The sequence below is a fragment of the Lontra canadensis genome, unplaced genomic scaffold, assembly GCF_010015895.1.
Source record: "Lontra canadensis isolate GAN:19392208 unplaced genomic scaffold, GSC_riverotter_1.0 scaffold41, whole genome shotgun sequence".
NCBI classification, from domain to species: domain Eukaryota; kingdom Metazoa; phylum Chordata; class Mammalia; order Carnivora; family Mustelidae; genus Lontra; species Lontra canadensis.
The window spans coordinates 4,525,686-4,551,936 of NW_022631035.1; the positions used below are offsets into that span (position 1 = coordinate 4,525,686).

At 56.9% G+C, this 26,251-nt stretch overlaps 1 protein-coding gene across 2 annotated transcripts in view; it reads right to left on the minus strand.

The window, feature by feature from the left end:
* MGAT5B (alpha-1,6-mannosylglycoprotein 6-beta-N-acetylglucosaminyltransferase B) overlaps nucleotides 1-16,234 on the minus strand; it is a 65,250-nt gene extending 49,016 nt beyond the window's left edge. Inside the window, exons 1-3 of one of the 2 annotated variants that reach the window (XM_032870514.1) lie at nucleotides 15,693-16,234; nucleotides 11,830-11,942; nucleotides 3,504-3,651 (exon numbers count right to left, since the gene is read on the minus strand). In XM_032870514.1, the coding sequence (XP_032726405.1) occupies nucleotides 3,504-3,651; nucleotides 11,830-11,942; nucleotides 15,693-15,760 (329 nt within the window). In that variant the 5' untranslated portion in view covers nucleotides 15,761-16,234. The remainder of the gene's footprint in view (nucleotides 1-3,503; nucleotides 3,652-11,829; nucleotides 11,943-15,692) is intronic. The other variant, XM_032870515.1, reaches the window with a different exon arrangement.
* Between the last annotated feature and the right edge of the window lie 10,017 nt (nucleotides 16,235-26,251).

Consider the following 26,251-nt stretch of genomic DNA (forward strand, 5'->3'; position numbering starts at 1 on the left):
GTCTCTGCTGCTGCAGAGAAGCCTTATGGGAAATTCAGAGATCATTACTGTTTGGCTTTAGGATACATAATATGATGCCATTTGCAGCAAATCTGCAAATAACCCCTAATTAGGTTTTCCTAGGCTAAAAAAGCAAATTTGCTTTCCCCGAGGACATACCAACCATGGGTAGGAGGCAACAGTCCAGAAGCTTCCAGCAGGGCCGGGAGAGGACCGTGGGGGTTGTTCAGGCCACGGATCATTTCGAGGTGAGGACTCCAAGTGCAGGTGAACAGAGTTTGCTGGAAACACAGCAGCGCGCATCTGCCGGACTCCCTCCTGCCTAGCCCAGATAGGTCAGTCCAGGGGCTTTAGACGGGGCAGGGGCTGGAGTGTCTGCACAGGCGAGGTGTGAGCAAGCAGCACCCCCCATACCCTGAACACACCCACAATTTCTCTCCCTGAAACCAGAAGCAACAATGTCCCTGCAATTTATGGCTTTGCCTATGGGGTTTGATGGGCTCTGCTGGTCTTGATGGATTGTTGCTATTTTCCGGGATGGAGCTAGGAGGTGGCGCGGACTCCCCTCTGAAGGAGATGAAGGGCAGTGCAGGGGAAGGAGGGAGGGAGGCAGAGGCCAGGACTGGAAGAAACCAGAGACGACGCTGAACGAGCTGACAGTAGGTCCCCCGCCCAAAAAGACAGGCCACCTGACCCTCGTCTCTGCCCCCCACAGCAGGATGCTCGTGGAGGGAGAGCGGCCTGGTGTTCTGCCCTCAGCCTGGTGAGCAGCCCTGTGGGCAGAGGCTGAGCCAGCAGCCCAGAGAGGTGGCAGCACAGCTGGGGGCAGGCAGGAGAGGGCAAAAGATGCCATGAGGGTGAGGGGCTGGATTAGAGGGGCACAGACAGCGAGAGGAAAGTGGACTCTCTGCACAGAGGAGAAAATGATCTCATGCCCCAGAGGGAGCTCCAGGGGAGCTTGTGGTTATTTCTGCCACAAGCTCCCGGGCTTCCCTTCTTCACACAGTGGTTGGAGCTCTTTTTAAAAAAGAAGCCAGGTCCCAGCACTCCCTGGTGGAAAGCCCTCTGGCAAATTCCCACACCTCTCAGAATAGTGTCCCAGGGTCTCACCACAGCTGACAAAGCCTCTGCCCCCCACCTTGTGGGCCTCTCCTGTCCCTCACGCTGCTCTGCCACATCGGCTTTCATGTTGGCTCTTTTCCTCCAACATATCAAGCTTATGCCTACCCCAGGGCCTTTGTACCTGTTGCTCGCTCTACTTCAAATTCTCTACTCCCAACTCCTCCTGTAGCTGGCTCCTTCCCACAGCTGGCTCCTTGATTCCCACAGAATCAAGCTTAAGTACCATCAGCTCAGAAAGGGCTTCCCAGACCTCCCCGTGTGACTAGTTCCTTCCATGGCACCCATCCCTAACCCTTCAGAGCAGGCACAGTGACTAAACTTGTCTTCCTTATTTCTGTTTCTTGGTTCCTGCCCATCTTCTCCACAGGAGTGAGGACAAGGCTCATCGTTGGGTCCCAACACCGCTGGCCAAGCCTGGCACTTAGTAGGTCCAAGACATACTTCATGAGTGGATCATTTCAGTTTGCTGTCAGATCCTCGTCCAGGATGCTGAGAGAGCATCCACCCGGCACACGGTCACGCAGCCCGCTCAGGAGCCACGCACTGGGAGAGGCACCCAACACTATCACCACGTGGCCCCCGGACTGTCATTTCAGTGCGTACGTTTTCCAAACCAAAACAAATCAAGGCAAAGAGCTAACAAAGGGTATCTTGTCCCTGGGCTGTGAATTCGTTGATCTGAAACGTCTTGCAAAGGAATAAAAACTAACCCACACACAGCCGCATGTTTCGTGAATGGCTATCGAGAGCTCAGTGGTGGAAACACGGGCTCTGGAGTTGCTGGCCCAGGCCCAGAGCCGGGCCCAGCCCCTTAGCAGCTGTGCAGCTTTGGGCGAGATCCTGACCTTCTCTGGGCCTCAGCTACCCCCTCGCTGTGGCAGAAAAGGAAGCACCCATAAAGAGGGCCTGGGACCACTGACACCACTGAGGTAACGCGGTAAGGATGACGCCAGGCCCTGGGTGAGCGTCTGATAAATGCCACCTCATATGAAAGCAGTCACGCCGACATCCAGTGACCCAACTGGGCCTCCAGAACATTCCATCGGCAGGGCCAGTGTGAGATGGTGTCATGGCCAACAGCCAAACCTAGACAGGCTACGGGGCAAAGAAACCCCAGTCCACAGGAGGGGTCCGCCACCCACACCTCCTTCCTCAGGCCAGCCAGGGTCCCGCCATGACCAGGACTGGCCCAACAACACTTTAACCCAGACTGTGCCAAACTCCAAACAGGAAACGCCTGGAGCCTTAGCTTTTCCATCACACATATTGGCTGGGCTACAGCTTTCCTACAAATTGTCTGGAAGTGTGGATTTCAACGATATTTTTCAGCAGTAGAACAATTTTAGCAAGTCACACTGGCCAAGGTACAGCTTTTGCTAAATCGTGTAAAGTGTGGGTTTCAAACTTACTTTTTAGCAGTTAGAACACATGGAGCAAATCCACCCCACAAGGAACCCCAGTGTTGAAAAGATGTCAAGTACAGATCATCTCCCTGGGGTGGGTGGGCAGCAAGCCCCGCCCTCCACAGCCGAGCCTGAGGGCCAAGGCGCCCCATCAGGATGGCCCTGACCTCACACATCCTCCTTCTCTGGGGTTCCAGATCACTCACACACCTAAGACACATGATTTGGTTTCACACAGGGGCTCCGGGGCCACTGCTGAGACACAAGGGACCATGGCACCAACTCTCAGAGACCTTTGGACATGCCAGACTCAGTAGGGGAATATTTAGAATGAAAAAACCAAGAAATTCTTTCTGGCAAAAATGGCCCAGGCCCATTGGTAGAGGACAGACAACCACTGGGCCATCTTACCCATACGCCCATCCCACACGTGACCGTCAACGTGGACAGAGCTCCAAGCTGTCGTGTTGAGTGGAAAACGCAGGTGCCGGAAGCGTGCTGTGGGATCCACTCACTTGGGGCCAGCAAACACCCCACACCCTATGTTTGTGGGGTGTATGTATGTGTGTGTGTGTGTGTGTGGCGTGTGCGTATAAAGGAGGCATATGCCAACGGTTACCGCGGACTCAAAGAACGGACGCCTAACTCAGGAAGTCCCTTGTCCCTACGGGGAAGCCGGGAAAGGGCCCTCCAGTTTTTGCCTGCGATTTTTAGGAAAAAGGAAAGAAGGACGTCAGGCCACTAACATGACAAAACGATAACGGCTGTTAAGTAGGGCGGCGGGCAAGCGCTCGGGGTTGTAACACCGGGTTGCTTCTGCATTCTTAAACGTTTCCACACGGCTATCCGAAAGGGGGCTGCCCGACAGGGCCCCCCACCCCTGCTCTGGGAGCGCATTTTGATACGGCGCCCACCAGCACCCGGGGCGCTCCCCCCTCCTCCACCCTGAGTGCCCCTCCCCCTCCGCGTACCCCTTACCTGTCCGCAGCCAAGCGCCCGTGGCCGGCAGCCCGGTGCGGCTCACTGCCGTTCTCCAGCCGGGCCAGCGCGTCCATGCGCTTCGCCATGAGCTCCAGCAGCTCGCTCATCCTGCGCAGGACGCCGCGCGACTCCGGCCCTCCCAGCACTGCGGACAGAGTGCGGGCACACGGTCAGGCTCGGCTGCGGCTTGCGGGCCACCTGAAGCCACCTGGTGGCTCTCTGACTCCGACCCCACTCCCGCTTTTGCAGGCTAAGGAGGGGTCAGGAGAGTGAGCCCGCCCCAGGCCTCACCCCTGCAGGACAGGGGCTCCCCCACTGCGTTGTGTTGGGGAACAGAGCCCCAGGCCAACCCTGCTCTCTACCAGCTGGGTGACGCTGAGATCATCTTAACGTCTCTGGGCTTCTGTTTCGGCGCCTGCAGAATGGAGCGTTACACCTAATCTCAGTCAAGTCATGTGAAGGGTTTTTGTTTTTGTTTTTCTTCAAGATTTTATTTATTTATTTTTGCGAGAGAGAGAAAGCACGAGGCGGGGGGCCGGGGGAGAAGCAGACTCTCCACTGAGCAGGGAGGCCCACGCAGGGCTCCATCTCAGGACCCTGGGATCATGACCTGAGCCTAAGGCAGATGCTTAACCGACTGAGCCACCCAGGAGCCCTCATGTGAAGGTTTTAACCCCCTCCAAACAGTCCACGAATGCTCAGGTCCAGGCACCACAATCCCCAGTTTGGTTCCCTGCAAAGCCCAAGAGCCAGCTCTGAACCTCCCATACCAAATGAGCCAAGTCATGGCGACCTGAGTGCTTCCAGGGGCTTCCGGGGAGGTGCGAGGGCCTGAGGTTGGGTTCCCCAAAAGCAAACCCCGAGACCAGGATTTGAGGACAAGTCATGCATTTGGGAGGCAAAGGAAACCCCAGTGAGGGAGTGAAGTGGTGACACAGGGAAGGGGAGACAGCCCAGAGAGGGCAAGTCACCAGCCTGGGAGACCAGCAGATGCCAAGTCTGCCCCAGAGTCCTCTGCCCAGCGGTGAGGTACCTGGGCCATGTGCAGGCCGTCTCCTGCAGGTCACTGCTTGAGGGTGGCTCGCAGAGACAGCCAACTCCTGCTACTCCCCACCTGCTGGAGGGTGGCCAGTCAGCGGCAGTGGCTACAAGAAGCCCTGGGCAAAGAATGGCCGTCACCAGCAGCCATGAGGCAGCCCGAGTGCTCAGAAACAGCGGGAGCCAAGGGCTGGGGCACCAGCACCATATGCTTCTCCAGAAAGAAGGGGCCAGGGCCTGGTGAGCTCAGAGAGGCTCTTGCCTGCCTCTGCCATCACGCACCCCCTCCCCCCCCACAGTGGGGCTCTGTGGCCAAGGGACATTCATAGCAACATTATCAGTCTCTGGGGCCCCAACTCAAGTCAGAAATACCAAGTCCTATCTGCTGTCTGCTGTCACAGTGCCAGGAGGGGACAGAAGAGAGCATGGCAGGCCACAGGGACCCAGGGGCAGAGGTGGGGAAAAGAGGCGAGGCCAGAGGGGCTGGTCTCCCCTGCTCCAAGCAGGGGAGGGCTTGGGGGGCCAAGACAGGCTTCAGCTACCAAGGCTGCCTGTGACATTTCCACTTTGCTTGTCCCCCATACCCCTGGCTCTGGGCCCACCCTGGTCCAGTGGCGTTCACCGCTTTCTCTCTTGACTAAGTCACCTCCTGTGTTCCCCAGAGGACTGAATCCACCAGAGTTCAGAAAGGAGGCCACCAGGAGCCGGGGAGTGGTCACTCACATGCTGGAGCATGTGAATCTGGAGCATCAGGGAGCTGCAGTTTCCTTACGAAAGCTAGGGTCCCTGACTCCAACACCACACACACACACACACACACACACACACACCCCACCCAAGAATGAAAATGGGTGAGTTCGGGTGTTGATTAAAAAAAAAAATGCGTATCTAGAGGAAGGAAGGAAAGAAACACGGTCTCTAGCCCATCTCTGCACCAGCAGCTGAGATAACTAGCAATCTTCCCACTTTCCCTTCTCAGAAAACTGGGTGGATTTTTAACAAACCAGTCGGGATTGGGCAATTTCACCATTGTGCTAAGTGAAGCAAGCTTCTCCCACCCCTCCGTCCCAGCACACTCGCTCAGTACTCAGCCAGTTAGTCAATCTATCCAAGAAGATATAAATAGCTCCCCCTCTCTTTCAACTCCACAGAGCTAGGGGTGATGGTTAGTCTCTCAAACCATTCTCATCCCTGGGACCCCCACCCAAGCCCATCATCCATCCAAACGTAGTATGTGCTTGGAGCACAGAGTAAAGCAAGGTGGGGGTGGTGGTTCCTATCATCTCAGCTAGAAAAATAGGGGAACATCAGATGATCTGACCTGGCCACTGCTTGGTACCACTCCTGGAGCTGTGCAGTGCACAGCCTGCCCGCCTTCCCTGGGCAGCCCTGATGAGCCAATGCTACAGCGCAGGCTGGGGTGGTCCTTTCCTCAAAGGTATGGCATGAGAAAAGGAGAGCAAGACTGCAGCGGGGGATACCCTAAGTCAGAGCTTGTTAATCAAGGCCCCCCGACCATGACCTGGTCAGAGCACGCAGGCCCGGCGGGACCAGAGCCTGGGCAGCAGCTCGCTCCTACAGATGAGGCCCCTCGACAATGCCGAGCCCACATCACTGCTTCTGGAGCAGAGCTAAGCTCCGCAGAATGTCTCAGGCATGGCACCCTGCCCTGTCACACTGCTGTCCCTCTGTCCGAGCTCATCTCCAGCTTCCCTGGCTCCTCCTCACTGCCTGAGCCCCGCCCTGGAACCTCAGTGACACAGCCCCCCTCCCCCCCACATGCACCCAGCCCCACAGCATAGGCAGCAGAAGAGCGGCCCCATCTGGCCCAGAGCTGCCCCAGAAGCCAAGCAGAGCCGGGGCAGCACCACGGCGGGGGACAGGCTGGGGTGGGAGTGACAATGGATGGACATGCCACTTTCCTGCTCTGGGCCTCAGTTTCTCCTCCTATAAATGAGGCTCTGGACTACGGAACCCTGAGTTTCCATGGGCCGGGACTCCTGTTCTGGCTCTTGCCCTAACCGCCCCTCTCGAGATTAGGGTAACAGGAAAGGAAAGACTGTTCCTATAAAAGCCAGCAGAATCCCCTTAGGGAGATAGCTCAGTTTTGTTTTACTAACCCCTGGGTGGGCCAGAGCAGAATCTAGGAGTCTAGATGCCCAGAGCAGTGAGACAGAGAGAAAGCGAAATGACTGCATATCAAGTCAGAAGATGGGAGATTTCTGGTTCAGCCTGGGAGAAGAGGAGCGAGAACAAGGCACAGGGGCTCAGAGGCGGCGGAGGCAGGGAGGCCAGAGGGCAATGTGGGGTCGGGTGGGGGATTCCAGCTGTGGGGATGCAGTAGGGACCTGTCATCTGCTTGCTGTGCGTCCCAGTGGTCCCAGCCCCCAAGCCATCATCCCTACTCTGTGCCAGGAATCGGGGGAAAGGATGCCCTTCCCAGCAGGTCAATGTCAGGGACACAGACGACACAGGAGGGGACAAACTGAGCAGGATAACTCACAGAAGCAGGAGCTCAGAGAGGAGGTGGCCAGGGACACATAAGCCCCACCAGAGAGTCCTTGGAGATCTGTGGGGCTCTGCATGGCCCCGCATAGGAGGGATTAAGCCAATTCTTTAAACACATCAACAGAAAGTAAAGCACAGAGTAAAGCAAGGTGGGGGTGACCCAGAAGACCCAAGGGCTTAGGGACGCCTCCAAGAAGAGCCGCCATCTGCGGCTCTCAGATGGGTCTGTAAGGACACCTCCATCAGACTGGACCAAGACCACAAGACCCTCCCCTGTCGCTGGGGCTTAGATGGCGCAGACTGGAAGCTGCCCACCACTTCCACTTCCGGGGAGCTTCCCGCGGGATCTGGTCCCTGGCTGGCTCCCTGGAGGCCACCGCCCATCCCCGACTGTCAGCGGAGCCTGAGCCCTGGCTGTCCCTGAGTCACCTTACCGTTCCCGGTGTCAGCTAAATTGAAATGTATTTAATGTGAAGCCCAGGAACACATCTCAGGACTCACACACACTCCCTCCATATTTCCATATAAATAAGGAAAGCCGGCACCGAGAGATACAGACAGCTCCTCCTGGTTACAGACTGAGGTGTTTTATGACCCATCCAGGCCTGGCCCCTCCCTGCCCCTCCCCACCCCTCCAGACACAGACAAGCTCCTCTGTCTCTCCGATCCTCCCTTGTCCCCTGCCTTGTCCTCCTTTCCTGTCCCTACCCCAACCCTTTCTTGCTGGTTCCTGGAAACTGAAGGAGCCCCCGCCTCACCAGATAAGAGAGACCTCCCTGGACCTTGAGATAGGGGCTGCGACCTAAGTGTTTGCCCAGCTGGAGAAATGAGCACATGTGTCCCTCAGCACACAGCCACCACGGATGCCAGCTGAGGTCACTGAGGCTTGGGGCTCTGGGCAGCACAGGAGACAAGGACAGTCCCTGTGCCCTGGCCCACCCATCCATCACTAGCCTCTGAGGGGACGAGCTCCCTAACACCAAGGTCTAAGGCCAGAGACAGCTACAGAGCAAGGAAGTATTTTTCTGCTATTCCCCAGGTTCGAATCCCAGCTAGGGGTAGGAAGGTCTGGCAGGGCCATGCCCCCAGGGAACCTCAGGGCAGCCATGTACAGCTGAGCCAAGGCCCTCCCGCCTGCAGGCCTCTCCCAGCGATGGCCTCTAACGGCTACCTCTTCCAGACAAGACAGAGACCGAGAAGAGCCAGCCACACATGCTCGGGGAACCCACGGCAACATCAGGAGAGAGGCCTGAGACACAAGCTCACATCCCACCCCCTGCCCCTAAGAGGAGAGCAAGTTCCTCCTTAGGACAAGAGAGGGGAAGTGTAGCCAGGAGGCAGGGAGAAGGGACCGGGGTCTGGTGAGGGCACAGGCAAAACCCCCTCCTTCTCTGGGAGAGAAAGCCCCCAGGGCCCAAGGCAGGCCCACCTACAGCAAGAGGGAATCAGGTCAGACTTGGAGTCACGCTTCCTGTTAGCCTCCCCCGCCCCCTCCTGAATCGTCCGACGAGTGTGCAGAACGTAGAAGACGTCTCTTACATTTTTATCCCCAAACTAGAGAACTTTATCACAAAATACAACCTGGCTTAGAAGGGAATCCGGAGCCTCCGCTGGGAGACCACAGTCCACAGAGGCTATGGCAGGGCCCCCCTCCTTTTAGAGAACACCCTGCTTCTCCCAACCTCCCCCCCAGCCTCGTCCTCGGGGCCCACTTCCCTCCCAGGCTTGACGGGCCAGGACACGACAGATTGTTTCCCCCATTTGTGCTCAGATGGTTTGCTGATCTGTGCAAGGACTTTTCCTTCCTGAGGTTCCCTCTCCCAATTCTGCCCTGGGGCTGCACAGACACGGGAACCAATGCAACGCCACAACCCAACCGCCACCCTTGACCTCCAGTCTCCCTTTCCCCCTCCCGCCCCTTCCACCTGACCACCCTCCAGCCCCAGGCCTCCGCTCGTATGGCTCCTAGGCAGAAAAGCTCGCCCCTCCCAGGGTTCCCGCAGGGCCGCTCCAGGCACCGCGTGCAGGTGTCCTTGGAGGAGGCGTGTTTTGCAAGATCAGGATTTTAAACCCACAATGTAAACTTGGGGCTCTTCCAAGTCCCTGCTTTTGGGTCTCTCCAAAAAAATCCACTTCATCCAATGGCATGAAAGATAGGGGGGGACAAAGATAATCGGGATGGGGACCAAGCCAGGGTCGGTTCTCCAGAAGGGTGAGGCCTCCCTCCCCAGCTGTCTCCCCCTCCCCACCTTTAGTTCCACATTCTAGGTGCTTAGCCTGCAGCCCAGGGACCCAGGAAATGCGAAAAGCCTTCGAGTTGGCTGAACCTGCTTTGAGAACTGATGTCACAATAGACGGGAGACCCGGCAACTTCACCCTTCTGTGTACGCCAGAGAAACGCGCGTGTGCCCCGGAAGACAGGGACCGGGATGTTCCTAGCATCACCAGCCACACGTCCCAAACTGGAAGCAACGTCCACCACCAGTCGAGTGGGTAAACGTCACACGGGGCCTTCACACAACGGAGTTCACACGACAGCAGCGGGGACAAGCGTCTATGGCCACACAGCGGGGACGGTCCTCTCCAATGGAGTAATGAGAGGAAATCAGCACACACGAAAGAACAGCCACGATGCGATTCCTTCCTCACGACGTCTGAAGAACAGGTGAAGCCCTGTGCTGTGAGAAGTCAGGGTCCTGACATCCCTGGGGAAGCACTGGGTGCGTGGAGCCGGGAGGGCACCCCGGGGGCTGCTCACGCTCCGTTTCCTGGTCACGGTTACTGGCTGGGCGATGCATTCATCTTGTGGATATTACGCTCTGATGGAAAGCCTGAGCATGTACGCGGGCACACGCGTGTGCACATACACGCACACATGCCTCTACTCTAACTGGGTGACCTTGGGCAAGTGCTCTCCCCTCCAGGGCTCTGCCCACCCCTAAGACACAGATCTGGTTGGGGTTGGCCTCCCACCTCCTTTACCAGGCAAAACTGCACAGTGCATGGCTCACCAGGGCTCCCACAAGCCCCCTGTACTCTGGGCCACTGGCCCCATCCCCTGCCAGAGAAACGAGCAGAAGGACGGGAGCCCAACCATACGCCCCTCTTCCCCCAGTCCCCGATCCCCACCTCCTGGATCCTAACCTTTCTGAAGGTCCCGCTTCCTCAAGCCCCTGTAGCAGCCCCCCTAGGCAGGCGTGACCCTCTCCAGGAGTGGCTTGAGCACCTCTCCCTAGACGCTGTCTCCTCACACTCCACGTCCCCCATGATCCACCCGACACCTCCAGTACCTCTCTCCAAGCCACCCCTCAAGTGCGCCTTCACAACCGCCCCCTGCCCCCTTTTCCAGCCTCAATCTCCTTCACACCCATCTCCTGTGCGGAAATCCCAGCATCCTCTCGCCCTTTCCCCTACACAACCTTTTCTGCAGTGTCCCCATCTCGGACTGAACACAGTAAATACTGATGGTGCTTGTACTATTTGCCAGATGCTGCTCGAGCCCCTTCCCATGTGCTATCTCAGCACGACTCACGTCAACCCTGGGCACACAGGGCTCGTTCCCATTTATCAGAGGAGAAAACTGGGGCTCAGAGAGACTGACGCACCTCTGCGAGTCAGAGGTGGGATACATTCATTTACATTCAGGCTTGAATGACTAATAAATGTGGAATTCGTGCCAGGAGCTCTGCAAGTTTAAAGAAGTACATGTTAAACCAAAGGAACAAATCTAATGATGAGACACCAGATGGCATAACAAGTGCCCCCAGAGCGCCCCCTGAGACGACAGCCACGCTGCTGGAGGGTATACTCGCCGTTGGAAACAGGCAACCACACAGCTGGGCCCTGGGGCTTTGCGAAAGCGGACTCCGGACAGAGACATGCCCAGAGCCCACCGAGCCAACCCGCCAAAGAGTCCCAGAAACCCTACCTGCCCCGGCTGCCCCAACACCCTGTGTTCCTCCCTCCCGCGGTGACCAGAAGAGCCCCTGAGACCCATGAAGCTGGACTCTGCACTGTTCACCATTCTTCGCTGAGTAGAAAGAGAAGCGGGGAGGGCCCGTCTTCAGGAGGTCTCCCAGGTCTGGACCCCATCATAACCCCCCCGTGCCGTGAGCTCATTCAATCCCAGAGGTGAGTTAAGTGATTTGGCCAATGGCACACAGCTGGGAAATAATGAGCCAGGCTACAAGCCAGGTCCATCGGATCCCCAAAGCCCGTGCTCTGAACCTCTGTTCCACCGCCTCACAAGTGTCACGTGGGCAAGGAGCCACAAAGGTCTGGACTCTGTCGCAAAGCGCAGAGATAAGACACGTGAGCTCAGGGCCTGGCCTGCCCTCCGCCTCTCCCCACCTCCCACCCCCGTCCCAGCCCCGGCCCCCTCGGCTGTGGCCACAGACTGGGTCAAAAGCATAGAGTGTTTGCGTCTCAAAGGGACGGGTGTCATATTCAGGAACACTCCCCTCCACACACACACTAAGGAAGCAACTCAAGCAGCCTCTTCTGATGCCTGGGAAGCCATGACTCAAAGGCCCTTCCCTGGCTGGAGAGTCTGGGTCAGAAGAAGCCCGATGATCACAGCTGGGACCAAAGCCAAAGCAGTGTGCAGGGTCAGAGAGCCTAAGCCCCCGATTCATTCCCACGTCCCTAGATGAGGTGGCCTGGATCCCTGGGACGGAGCCCCAGAGAGTCCCTTGAGTTGCTTGGTTCAAAGGCCTCCTTCCCCTCCACCCACAAACACCTGCACCCACTTCTGACTCCCCTTTCCCCACCAAGATACCTTCTGTGCGGATGGTGAAGGGGGAGTCCCCCGGGCGCCGGGCCGAGAGCTGGCCTCCCAGAGACGTCATCAGGAAGCAGAGTGAGAAGAAGCCGATGCCCAGGACAAAGAGCCTGCAGAGAGCGAGAGAGCAGGTCGGAAACAGGCCAGCCGGAAGCACCCCCACCCAGCAAGGGCTCTGCACGAATGAGTGGGGGAGGGAGCGAGGATGGAACGATGTATGGGGGGACAGAAGATACAGGGCTGAGCTCAGAATGAAGAGAGCTCCACGACAGGGAGATGGCCGAGAACCTCACACGAAACCCCAAGGGACAATGATACAGGCAGAGTTCGGGCAAGTTCCAGCCTCCAGATAGAGCCTGGCTCATTAGCACGGCCCTCAGTGTGTGATCCTCAGACCAGCAGCACCGGCTTCACGCTGGGATTGTTAGAAATGCAAAATCTGGGGCTCCACTCCTGGGCTTACCAAATCAGACACTCTGGGGGTGGTGCAAGCAACGTGTTTGAACAAGCTCTCTGGGCAATCCTGATCCTTGCTCAAGTTTGAGAACTGCTGGTATAGATGCAAACAGCAGGTGCTGACGCCAGCCAGAGGGCAAGTCATTGGTCCAGACGAAACCCACCTGGATCCCATCAGTCACCCGGGCCAGGCTCTGCACTGTGTACACGGGTCTTGCCACAGCCATCAGTCACGAGCTGGCTTGAACACCTCCTTATCGTGTTCGAGGGGGATGGCGTGTGCCCCCACCCCTACCAGAGGGGAAGATCTACAAGCGCAGGGCCCAGATTCTCCCTAACCCACATCTTTAACAGGCAGGCACATGGTAGTTTGTGCACTGGACCAGTCAGAGCGAGTGGACACCTGTGCACAAGTGGTAGGTCATCCAGGGCGCAGGTCAAGAGAGCCACCCAAAACAGGACAATTGTTCATTCCTTCAACACACGTCTGATTGTTTCCCAGGTGTGGGGCACTGGGGTGGCCCCAGGGGGATAGCAGGGAACTCCTGTCTCCTGCTGCTTCCATACCAGGTGCTGGGTCCCAAATGGGAGAACTGAACTAGCCAGCACTGGGGAGGCCAGAGATGGAGGTGTTCTGGGACCTTGAATGGATCAGAGGGACTTGCAAAGCTGGTAGAGATGAAAGGGGATCCCCCCGCAACCTGGTCAGGATGAGGAAGCCCATCTCATGTGAAGCCAGGCTCATGACAGGGAGCCCCCACGAGTCATGCTAGAGGCCTCCAGCCTGGGGGAGGAGCGAGGATGGACCACCTCCTCCACCCGCCAGCCTCAACCCCACATTCGTTTGTATCTCCATGCAAGACTTGCTTTATGCATTTTAATCTTCATTATTTGAAGCTGGCAGAGCGGTATTTAATTAAAACTTAGCCCATTAAAGAAAACACACAATTGCAGAAGAAAATAAAAGCGCAACAAAATTCCCACCCCATATTTAAATGAAGCCGTTAGAGGTTAAATGAGAGAAGGTGCAGAACCCCCAAGGCAGAGAAAGCATTGAGGGCTTCACCTGGGAGAGGACAAGGAGGACAAGCGAGACAGCATAGTGGACACTGCCCCCTCACCTCTGAGGGCCCTCACTGAATCCCACCACGCTTGGGGATGGGGCTCTGGGATCCCAAGATGAAGCCAGGCTGCTCTCAAGACAGCAGCCAGAGAAAGAGTGGAGGAGATCAGTGGTTGCACACCCAGGAAGATCCTGAGGGAATCAGCTGTTCGTCCTCCCAGCCTGAGGACAAGGACAGATTCCTCGAGTTTATGGTCTCTTCCTTCCCCAAACCCCCTCCACAGCTGTGGGACTGTATTTAGAGCTAGGGACCTGGGCTGCAGGTCCTGCTGTGAAAAAGGAGTCTAAACTTTTCGCCCAGAATCTGAAGTCCCCAGCACACCTCAACTGCCTCTGTCTCTGCCAGACCTCAATCCTACCGCCATTCACAGTAGACTCAAGTTAAAATGGTTTCGTCCACCCATGCATCTATTCAAGCAACATGCCAGGAGCAACTACAGAATAAGGGCCCTGCCAGAAGAAGACAGAGGAGACAGGGCCTCCAGTCTGTCCTTAAAAACAAGTAGGGGTGACGTGGTGGGAGGCAGCCCCCCTCATCTGAAGGGGACACAAAGACTCCACGGGTGGCTGTGGGTCTCTGGGCAGCCTAGACAGACCCTAGGTGAAGACACACAACTTGAAGGGAGGGGAACCTATGCAATCCCATCTCTGAATCCTGCCTTTAGATAAGAGCCGGAAAGAGCCAGGACCCCAGAAGGAAGCAGCTCCCAGGAGTGGGCGCTGTCCGTGGTGCCGGCTCCTGCAGCCGCCTCCAATTGCACCAGAAAATATCCAGCCAAAGCTTGATACCCAGTTGGCTGGCCCTCCCATGACTTGGAGGGCGGGGTCGACATGGGGCGGCAGACTTGGGAAGAGGACCCTCTAAACAGTCAGGTTCAGCCAGGGATTTGAGGATTTCCCTGGAGGAGTAAGGCCCTTTCCAGAGACACTCGCTTCCCGCCCTGCTTTGCCCTGCTTCTCATGGGAACCTTCTGTCAGAGCTCCAGCTGCCTCCCTGTCTCCTGCCCAAGACCATACCCTCAGCATCACCAGCTCTACGATCCTCCCCTCCTGTATCCTCCAGACAGTGGTGGTCCATCATGATCCCTGCCATCCCCAAAGCGGTCTTCTCAGCTCCACAAAACAGGGCCGGCCCACCCAGGAGGAGCTGGGGAGGCCACAGACACCTCAGCCATGATCTCCCTGTCAGGGGCTGAGAGGGAGACCAACCGGGGCCCTGGCAGGGTCGGGGGCTCAAAACCCGCCCCTCCCACGACCCAAATCCACCTGCCCAGTTCCTGCCCCTGCAGGGTGGATGGCACCCACACCCCACATGTGGCCTCTGGAGTTCGACCCCCACCCCTCCCTTGGCGCCCTCTGCTGCCCAGCCCCCCTGAGCAAGGTGGTTCTCCCATCCCGCTGGGCACCCATCACTTAGCATCTCCTCCCAGACCTGGGCAGCAGGCAGGCTCCGCAGGCTCCAGAGAGAGGAAGGAGCTGCCCCTTCCCTGACAGGCTCTGGGGGCCCCTGGGATGGGTTCAACAGGGACCAGCCAGCCCCACGTGGCCCCAGCCCTGCCTAGCCTTGGCCGCGGAAGACTGGGGTTGGGGCATTGGTCTTCCCCTCCTCCTGCCTCCGGAGGTTCCCGGAGGTCTGGGCTCCCGCTGCCCTGGGGCTCCGCAGCGCCGCCCCTGCCACCAACTCCACCGCTGTTGATCCAGGGTCGAATTCCCAGCAGAACGGCCGGGAGAGGTCCTTGCTCCAATCTCAGGAACCTTCCCGTTGGAGACAGGCCCGCACCCCGCCGCGAGAAGGGGAGTGCGAGCAGAAGACCGGGGCAGAGGAGTGGCACAGGTGGAGGACTCAACCCAGGGCTCCACGCGCACGCGGGGTGGGGGGTGGGGGTACCGCCCTGCACGGCGCACTAACTTCGCCGCCGGGTGGGGCCGTCTGCAAAGTGGGAAGGACCCCAAGGAGCAGGAAAGGGGCACCCTGGGCCGAGGCCCAGGACCACAACCTGGGCGCTTTCTGCCCTCATGCCCACCCTCGCATCCCGAGTCCTCTCCAACCTAGACCAACTCGAGACACGTCTCAGATTGCCCACCCCTCCCCACCCGAACCCGAACCTCGGCTCCATCCCCGTCACAGCCCCGCTGGCCATCACAAGGGTAGAAGCACGAACCCTCCCCGCCACCCCCGCCACTGGGACAGGCACCCTCTCGGGGAACGACCTCGCCCACCCCTACCCAGCGCCCCCTCGGAGAAAAAGACCTCCCCGCGCCATCCGGGAGAGAACTTTACCGAAAAGGTCTCAGGGTGACCAGGCATCTTCTGACCATTATCTTCCCATCGGGGTTGACTGTGATCATTGTTCAAACTTGTCTGGGCGAGGAGCCGCGGGCGAGGCCGGACGCACCGTCCCGGGCCCTGCTCCCGCCGCGTCCGGGCCGCGAACCCGCTGCGGGCCGAAGCCGGGTCCGAGGGAGGCGGGGGTCGGGGGGCGCGGGGGCTCGGCGGCTTCGCTGCTCCGGCGGCGGCCCACGGGGTCGGCGCGGCCTCGGCGGACGGGGAAGCGGAACGGCGCGGCTGCCGGAGGGCGGCGAGGGCGCCCAGCCCGGCCGTCTCTGCGTCTCCACCCTCCCCGCTTCACATTTTTGGGGCCGGGAGGCGGCGCGCCCCCCGACCGCCGGCCGCGCGTCTGCCTGCTCGGGCTCGCTCGCTGGGCGGGACGGCGCCGCGGCGCGCAGACGGGCTCCCCACCGCGGGCGCCCTCATCCCCGGGCCCGCGCCCTCGGTTGCCGGCTAGAGGCGGCCCCGGCCCCGCGCCCCGGGCCCCCGCGCCTCCGGGCCGCGCCGCACCCCGGCCCGGCACCGCGCCGCGCCCATGGCTCTCGACGAGGGCGCCCCACGCCCGCTCTGCCGCCCGCTCGCTCGGCGGCCCGCGCTCGGGTGTCGGGTGTCCGGCGTCCGGCCCCGCGCCGCGCTACGCGGGGAGGCGCCGCATTGTTTCCTCCGAGGAGGCGGCAGAGCCGCTGCTGGGGCGGCCCAGAAGCGGCCGCCGCGCTTCCTCGGCGCGCCGGCGCCACCTCGTGGCCGCCGCCCGGCAGCGCGCCCTCCCGGCCCCGGTACGGGCGAGAGGGGGCGGGGGTCCCTACACCACCCTCCCGCTGTGTAATGTCCCCAGCCCCGCTTTCGAGAGCAGCCCGAATGCCAGCAGCCCCAACGGCCGAGGGCCGCTTCGAAGAGGTTGGTGCTGAGAGAAGCCCCCCCTCCTGCTGCTTCTGCACGCCCCCTCCACACACCCCCACTCCCACCCCCACCCCTACACCCTGCCCCGGGGCTTCTGCCCTGGTCCCAGCAGCTGTGAGGTCGCTTCGCAGTCCTCACCCATCCTCTGGCCCTCTCTGGAAGACACTGCCCTTGGCTCCCCTTTACTCACTGCGCTGGGTTCAAACTCCGCCTCTTGCACTGGTAGGGTTCTTCCACGGAGCCCAGCAGCCAGAGCGCGGGGCAGACCTGGGTTCTGGTCTCAGATCCTCCACTACCCAGTGGCTGATGCCTGCAAGTCAGGGAGACTCCAAAGCCTTGGTTTCTCCACGATGAAATGAGAGTGACTGAAGTCAGCTAAGCCTCTTTCCAACTCTATGAAGCATTCGCACGCCCTCTCCCCCAACCTCCTCCACCTCTTGACTTTGGAGATGCGTCTGCCACTGGGGTGGCGGCTAAAGCCAGACCCGCATTCACATTCGAGAAAGCACTCAGGCAGAAACAGCACTTGCTGTCGACCAGACCTCGACCAAGCACAGACAGTGAGGCACCTTGCTAATAAGAAGAGCCCAAGGCCTCAGACCCCGTGTTAAAGGACGTGGATGACCCTGAGGGGCTTGCCATCCCAGCAGTGATTCTAAAGCCTGGCTTTGAAGAGGAGAAAACCTTTACTTCCCATCTACCCAGCCTGGAGCCCATCCAGCTGGGGCCCTCGCCTCCATCCCCTCTGCTAGCCCACCTCCCAGCCCCACTTTTGAACCATTTCTCACCAGCGATGACTCATGCTCCTGCTTTTCCCGCTCCTTCTTCATCAAAATTCACCTGTCCCGCATTCCATCATCTCGCCTTGCTCTCTGCTAATGTGAAAACTGATGATGACTTGGTGTTGGCGGATTCACGTGTTACTCCAGCTAGGTAGCAAATTTGCATTGAACAAGGACATGCTGACCGTGCCTCCGTGCAGGGGAGTGACAAACAGCAGCGGGAAGCGGGCCTCGTGGCAGGCCAGCCCAGGCGCTAGCTAAGGGAAGGGGTCTCTGCCCGGCCCACACCTGCCACACACCCAGGCACTGATTTACACCGCGGATGTCAAGGTGAACTCCACAGCTACACTCAGGAATGAAATGGCCCTTCCACCTGTGTCTTGTGTAAGCTTGGGGTGGGGGGCGCGGTGGGAGGGGGAGGTCATGCCTTTGGCACTTCAGGTCAAAGGAGGAAAGGCACAGCCATGTCTGGTTTGGCTCAGAAGGTGGGAGTGGGTCTTCCCCATCCCCTCTGGGCCTTGCCCTCTAGCACGTGGTCTCTGAGGCAGGCAGGGAGGCGTGGGGCGGACACGGTCCGAGCCAGACCACCCAGCCGCCTCCTTTCAGACTGTCCCCTCGTGCCGCCCCCCCACCCCCCCTTGTCTACGGTAAAGATCAGTGTAAATGGTCCTGTGTGCTGTCTGCTGTAGACATCAGGAGGAAGTCTGTGCACGCTTGGTCATGCAACCTTGTGGACGCTCTCTTGGTGCCTCAGTTTCCCTGGCCGTTGATCGAGCTCTTTAGAGCCTGCCTCCCAGGGGGACATGAAAATGCAGCGGCTGGTGCCTATGAGCCCTCGCGGTGTGGCCGTTATGATTTTTCCCGCTCCTGTCTACCTGCATGGACGCTGTCGTTGCCCCTACCCTTTCCCTGGGCGTCCACCTCCACAGGCCAAAGGGCAGACTACTGATGACACATGCGACACTGCCTGAGGCTTTATTTCTGGCTGTGGGAATATGCTTGAACGTGCAAGGACAGGACAGCAGCGCCAGGGCACTGATGCCCCGGAAGCAGCCCTCGAGGAATGGACAAATACCTCTCCTCAGGCGGGATGCTCCAGCACATTCCACACCTGCTCCCAGAGGTCCCGCAGAGAGAGCACGTTCCAGCTGCCTGTGGTGGTGGCCGGCTCCATCGCACACCCCAAGCTCGCTTTCTTTCCCTCCTTGCCTCATCCCCTACACTCTTCTGTCCACGCTCCCAGGGTCACCTCCGAAATAAACTACGGGCACTAGCATCCTTGTCTGAGAACCTACTTCCAGGGAACCCAAGCCGAGCCCCTACTCTCCAGGCCAGAGTTCCCAGCCCAGATCCAGCAGAGTCCCCTGCGGAACCTGATGGAACAGAAGCTCCCTACCTTGATTCTGGACCAAAGTTGGGGTCTGGGCACATTGGTTTTTTTAATGCCATGGATTATGCTGACATAACTGGCCAGGATGGGGAACCATGGTTCTAGTTAAATAGCCATGGCCTTCTGAGAAGGAACCAGAGCCACCCTAAGCAAGCTAGAAGAGATTAGCGGAGCAGGAATTGAGGGCACATCCAAGGACTGACACAGCAGGTCACACCAGATTCCAAAAACATCCCCTTTTCACTCTTTCTCTCTTGAGGCTACAAACAGAACCACAGGCTAGCCCATCGTGGGCGTCAGGGCATAGACTGCTACAGTGTGGGCAGTCAGACTATAGCACTTCCTGGCTCTCCCCCACTGCCTTCCCCATGCACCCCAAAGCAGCAGGAGGCCCTGGCCAGGCTGGAGGGCCTGTGTCCAGAGAAGGGAAGCAAGACTCTGGGGAAGGGATTTGGAGGAAGTGGGTGATGTATACTGTGCGGGACTACCATACTCAAGACCCCTGGGGGTGGGCCAGGCAAAGAAGGGAAGGTGCTCTAAGTTGTCTCCTAGGCCCATGATAACAAACTAGCATGTCGGGGAGCTTAAAACGAGAGCAAGTGATTCTCCCACAGTTCTGGCAGCCAGAAGTCCTAAATCAAGGGTTTGGCAGAGTCGGTCCCTCGTGGAGGCCCTGAGGGAGAGTCTGGCCCAGGCCTCTCTGCTGGCATCCAGCGGGAGCCTGCGACCCCCAGCACTCCTTGGCTGCCAACTGCATTCCCCAGTCTCTCCTCCAGCACCAAGGGCTTCTCTCTGTCTCTCTCCATGTCCTCTCCTCTTCTTAGAAGGACACCAGTCATTGGATTAGGGCCCACCCTACTCCAATATGACCTCATCTTAATAAATTACATTCTGCACGGATCCTCTTTCCAAACAAGATTATGTTCCAAGGTTCTAGGTGAACCTGAATTCGGGGGGGGGGGCACACTGTTCAGCCTACTGCAGGGTCCTAGTGGGAAGTGGCCACGGCGGTTAGGCAGTGCCAAGGACCGGAGGTCCCCAAAGGGGACATGCACTGTTGTTTTGTGTGGGCCCAGTTATTTCAAGAGTCAGAAATCTGGACTTCCCACGTGCAGTCGCATAATTGTAAAATGTGGACTCAATATTTTTAGAACATTATGCAAGACCAATAAAATTCACTGGAGGTCTGGCATCCGGGTCCTCTGGGGTGTCAGCTGAGGGCAAAGCAGGGAGCCCACCAGCCCTGCCCGCCCAGCAGGCCCAGCTTCTCTGGGACCAGCCCCCACAGAGAACACCCCTCACTGCCCCCGAAGAGAGGTCAACACTCCTGGGTACACTCAAGGGTTCCCCGCAGGCCCCCGCAACCCCCCCCAATTATTCTCTGGAAGCCTCTTGGGGATCAGAGCCTAGATTGCCACCGCCACCTTCTCCAGGCTTCAGGGTTGCTTCTGAAGCTCACAGACAGGGCCTAGGCGGGAAAAGGAAAGAAGGAAACCAACAGTTGACGGTGTTTAAAATCCTCACTTAATGCTCTGTGACCGCAGCCGCAGACAGCACATTAAGAGGCAACAGGCCATTGTCCTTCGCCTGAGTGCGGAGCATTAATAATGTCATAACAGCATTTACTGACACTGTGCACAAGTCATCGACGGCCTCACTGGGTGGGAACAAGCAGCCTCACGCAGACGCCAGCCGCCTGGAGCCATGCAAGGAGGCCGAGGAGTGGGGAGAGCTGTTTCTCCAATGCATATTTCATGCTTTCTGTTTCACAACATTTAGGCTAATCCTCTGATTGAAAAGCAGCGTCTGGGGTTTATTTTTATTTATGCCAGAAGGCCATTCTGCCACACAGCTTGTGGGAGCTGGAAGCAGAGCTAGAGGACTTTCCCTGTTCTGCAGGGAAGTTAGCTGCTACGTCTGTGTCCACGTCTGTGTTTTTGTATGTGTGCGTGTGTCTGTGTGTGTGTGCGTGCGCATACATGTGCGCATGCCTGTGGGGGCTGGGAGGCAGAGAAGCTGGGGACAGACGAGACGGGACCCTCCCCCATGGGCCCCATCCCAGCACTGGGGACACAGGCGAGCCCTTCACTGAACATAATCATGAGATCTCATGTACTGAACACCTACTGGGTGCCAGAAATGACTTGGGGATTTTAAATACGTTACCAAGTTTATGTCACTATTTTACTTAAATTTGTTCCACAGGGCAGCTATCTCTGATAGTTGCTCCGGCTCCACAGAGCAGTGGAGCTGACATGCGGGGTTAACAGAATCAGGGTCTTCCAAAGACCGTCCCGTCCTGATCCCTGGAATCTGTGTTATGTCACACAGCACAGCAAAAGGGAATTCAAGTTGCACACAGAACTGAGGTTGTTAAGGGTGCCTGGGTAGCTCAGTCGGTTAAGCGTCTGCCTCTGGCCCAGGTCATGATCCCAGGGTCCTGGGATTGAGTCTCCCATTGATCAGCAGGGGTTCCTTGCTCCCTGCTGAGCAAGAAGCCTGTTTCTCCCTTTGCCTGTGGCTTCCCCTGTTTATGTATTCTCTCTCTCAAATAAATAAAATCTTTAAAAAAAAAAAAAGATTGCTAATCAACTGACCATAAAATAGGGAGATCATTCTGGATCATCTGCATGGACCTAATGTGATCAAAAGGGTCCCTAAATATGGAAGTCGGAGTCAGTGTCAGAGTGATGAGACAAGATAAAGACTGCACTGGCCATGGCTGGTTTTGAAGCTGGAGGAAGGGACCATGAGCCAAGGAATGCGGTGGCTTCTTGAAGCTGAAAAAAAGGAAATGGACTCTCCCTAGAGCCTTTGCAAAAGACGCAGCCCTGTCCCAGGGTGTCCTCAGGGTACCGCTGTCCTTGACCAGGGGAGGAGTCAACACAATCGTGGGACCCAGGGCTCTCCCTTGAACAGCTAGAACCTAACCCTGGATGGTAGGAAGCCCGCTTGCGGCCAGCAGGGTCTGTCTACCTGGCCCTGATGCCCTGTTCTCCTAACCTGAGTTTGTCAACCAGGTTCAATGTAGTCCTCAAACCTCACCAATGGAGATGAATATACTCTTTCCTCTTGTCTCTTAGAGAAAGCAGGCACGGAGCTGAGGGACCTGAAGTAGGCTCAGACTTGCAGTGGGCTCCCTGAGCAATGCTGGCATCCCCCCGACACACACCATCCATCTGCAAGCCACCCAGCCTAAAGACGTTGCAAGCCTGACGTTAATGACCTTGTCATTTCCTTGTCCACTTTGGAAAATAGTTATTTGCAGGGCATTGTTCAGAGTTTGCCCCTCAGCGCTATTTTGGTTGACGGTGATGTACCACTACATTTAACTTGCTCTGTAGCGGCGTCCTGTGGACATAACCCACTTTGCCTGTGGAACCCAAGAGAGCCAGATGCCCAAGGGGCAATGAGCAGAAACACCAGGCAAGTGTCTGCTTGGCCAGAGCACCTAGGACTCCTGTCCCTCCGGAATCCACGGTATATGGACAGAGCCCTTCCTGCTGAGCTGGGTCTTTCTGGCTTATGTTCTCTTCTCTTTGAAATCAAAGTGACAGTCACATAATATTAAATGAGCCACTTATAGCTATATCCAATATACAACCCAGTGGCATTTGGTACACGTACTTTGTGGTATAGACACCACCTCTGTCTTGTTCCTAAACGCTGCATCACCCCAAGAGGAGAGCCCATATCCACCTAGCAGTCCCTTTCCATGCTCTCCTCCCCCAGCCCTTGGGACCCCCTCACCTGCTTTCTGTCTCCATGGATTTGCCTCTTCTGGATATTTTATACGTGCAGAACCCTATAATATATGGCCTTTTGTGACTGGAGTCTTTCACTTGCAGGTTTTCAAGGTTCATCCATATTGTAACATGTGTCAAAATTCCATTCCTTTTGATGGCCAAATAAGATTCCATTGTACAGATGGACCACGCTTGCTTGTCCCTCATTCGCTGATGCATGCGTGGGAATAGTGCGGTTCCTCCTCCTCCTCTTCTTTTTTTAACTTTTATTTATTTATTTGTCAGAAAGAGCACAAGCAAGGAGAGTGGCAGGCAGAGGGAGAAGTGGGCTCCTTGCTGAGCAGGGAGTCCAACGCTGGACTGGATCTCATGACCTTTGGATTATGACCTGAGCCAAAGGCAGACACACTTAACTGACTGAGCCAGCCCAGTGTCCCATCTCCCCTCCTCCTTCTCCTCCTCCTCCTTCTTTTCCTTCTTCCTCTTCTCCTTCTTTTCTCCTTCTCCTCCTCTTTCTCCTTTCCCTCCACCTTCCACTTCTTCTTCCACCTCCTCTTCCCTGTCTCCTTCTCCTACTCATTCTTTTCTTTTCCCTCCTCCTGGTCCTCTTATTTGTTTGGAGAAGTGTATTTGCATATGGCATAAAATTTGGAAGGATCTCAAAGGGTATACAGTACATTGTCTTCTTTCCACCCCTGCCCCCAGCCATCCTGTACCTTCCATGGAGACAACTTACAGTCCCAGTTTCTTGTGTCTCCTTCTGAGCACTGTTTGTAACACACAGCAACAAAGAACTATTACGGGTACCTACAGCCCCATCACCTGAAGGCTTGGGGAAGGCATCTGGAAAAGGTATTCAGCCAGAAAGGAGTCATTCTCTCACAGGCTAGAAACTCCCTCAAGAAAGACTCCAAGGGGCACCTGGGTGGCTCAGTCGGTTAAGCATCTCCTTTTGGCTCAGATCATGATCTCAGGGTCCTGAGATCAAGTCCCACATCAGGCTCCTTGCTCAGCAGGGAGCCTGCTTCTCCCTCTGCCTGCCCCTCCCCCTGCTTAGGAGCGCTCGCTCACATTCTCTGTCAAATGAATAAATAAAATCTTAAAAAAAAAAAAAAAGACTCCAAGCCTACAAAGCAAAGACCCTGTTACGGAGGTACTAGTTAGGGACATGTGCCGATGTGGTAGAAATGGTACGAACACCACTGTAAATTAACAGCCAGCAGTGGAGATGCAAGACTAACTAGGAGAAGGACAACTTTCTGAGGCAGATTCTGCCAACCCCATTCAACGGCTGTGTCTAAAGAAAGATGGACGTTTCCATGGCAGAGAGCAGGGCAGCCGGGGTCACGGCTGGTCGAGGAAGAGAGGGAGCTGAGGTTCGGTCGGCTACTGTTAGGGAAAGAAGGTTGGGTCAGGGGAGATCAGCCACCGGAGGGGCCCGACCAGGTCCCAGCTGCTATCTTTAGAAGATCCTGCTTGCAAAGCTGGTGTGGAGCTGGTGTCTGGGCCCTGAGCCCTTGAACCCTTCCCGCCCCTCCCTGACTGGTAAGGACGGTTTACTGTGCCTACACTGTACGAACAATGGTACGAACAATGTGGTTTAGCATAAACACCTGCTTGGCTGAAAGGCATCAGGAAGCGGGGCAGCTGCTGAGCAGAGACACCCTCACGACCAGCCGCCACTAAAAATCCTGGGAGCCGAGTGTCCAGTGGGAATCCCTGGGCAGACCTTGCACATCCATTCTTGTGTGTTTCGCTGCCCTTGTGCCCTCTCTCAGGAGCACGGGAACATCAGCAGCCTGTGCTCACATCTCTTCGGGTTCTGCCTGGGCCGTTTTTCCCTCTGCCGATGCTTCTGCATCGGCTAATAAACCTTAGCCATGGGTACAACGACACGCCGAGTCCTTCCAGGGAGTTGCCAAATGGGAGGGCGGTCTCAGGGACCCCGACCCCAGGGGAGCCAGGAGAAAGGAAGAGACTAAATGGGAATCCAATACAAATTGTCCGGATTCAAAACAGGAATCGGTCTGTGCTGTAGTTATGGGCTGCCTTGACTGCCAGCGGTCTGAAAACTCAAGACCCCCTTGAGCAGACTGGAAGGGGCTGTCCAGGTGAGGGTTGCAGGGCCAGAAGGAAGAAGGGTGCCTCAGGCCTTGTAGGGAATCGAGCCCTTGCAGAACTGCTCAACACGCCAGTGAGCAGTCGGTCAGGGGGTAGACAGTCCACTATTTGGGGGCCACCCAACCAATCTCCACTGTCAGGACAGAAATCGGAGCACTGGGGCAAAAATCGTGCTCCCCACTCATGGTAACCCCATGGGGCCTGGCCATACCCATTCTCTATAGCCCTTCCCTGTTCACGCCATCACCCTCTTCCAGACCCTCTTCCCGGTCTTCCTGGTGAATTGTCCTCACATCCACACCCGCTCCCTCCTCTGTCACACACTCCGTTGCCCGTGATTCCTCTTGAGGGCGACTGCGCCAGGGAGTCCACTGTCAAAGGCGAGACTCCCTCCCTCTCCTCTTGAACCACGATGCACACAGGAGCATCACAGTTTGGCAGTGACCTCCAGAAGGTCTCCAAGAAAGACAGTACCCAGCAGGCACGACTGTGACTGTGGGGAATGGTGACAACAATATGACTCCAAGTCCCAGAGGGCACCTGGTCTCCCCGGTGCTGGGACTCGTCCCCCAGCTCCATGCAATCTCTACTCATTTTCTCATCACAGAACAGATCGTCTGGGACAGTCACATTCAAGGAAACGCAGGGAACACCAGCCAAGCTCGGCTGCTCCTGCCCTGACCAGACACCGATTGATTTTCTGACATCCTTGCTGAAAGGCGTGCTGTGAGAGAGAGCGAAGGCAGCAAAAGCAAAAATAAGTGACCAGAGCAATCGAAACAGCTTCTTCTCGGCCAAGGGAACTGCCAGCATTGGGGAAAGACAACCTACAAAATGGAAGAGAGTGTTTGCAAACCACATATCCGATAAGGGGTTCATATCCAAGATACACGAGGAACTCCTACACCTCGATAGCGAATGAGAAAATGTTTCCATTCAATTGAAAATAACACAATTCAAAAAGGGGCCAAGGACCCAAATAGACATTTTTCCAAAGAAGACACAAATGGCCAACGGACACATGAAAAGGGGCTTCGCATCCCTCACCGTCAGGGAAATGAAAATCAAAACCACAAGGAGACATCACCTCAGGCCTATCAGGATGGTCATCATCAAGGAGACAAGAGACAACAAACGCTGGCTGGATTGTGGAGAAAAGGAACCCTCGTACCCTGCTGGCGGGAATGCAAACGGTGGAAAACGGTACAGGAAGTCCCCAAGAAATAAACATTTCTATCCTGCGATCCAGGAAGTCCACTTCTGGGTGTATATCCACAGGGAACGGCTCCCTGAAGCTATCCTCCCATGTTCGTTGCAGCACTAATCACAACAGCCAAGTTAGGTCAACGGATGAATGGGAAGATAACGGCGTATCTACAAACACATATACAGTGGAGTATCGTCCAGGCTTTAAAAAAGGAGGAAAGTCAGCCATTTGCCACAATATGGAGGCACCTGCAGGGTGTGATGCTACGTGACATAAGCAGAGAAAGACACGCACTGCATGGGATCATTTACATGTAGCATCTGAAAGAGAAGACAGAAGAAGTCGAATTCATGGACACGGAGAGC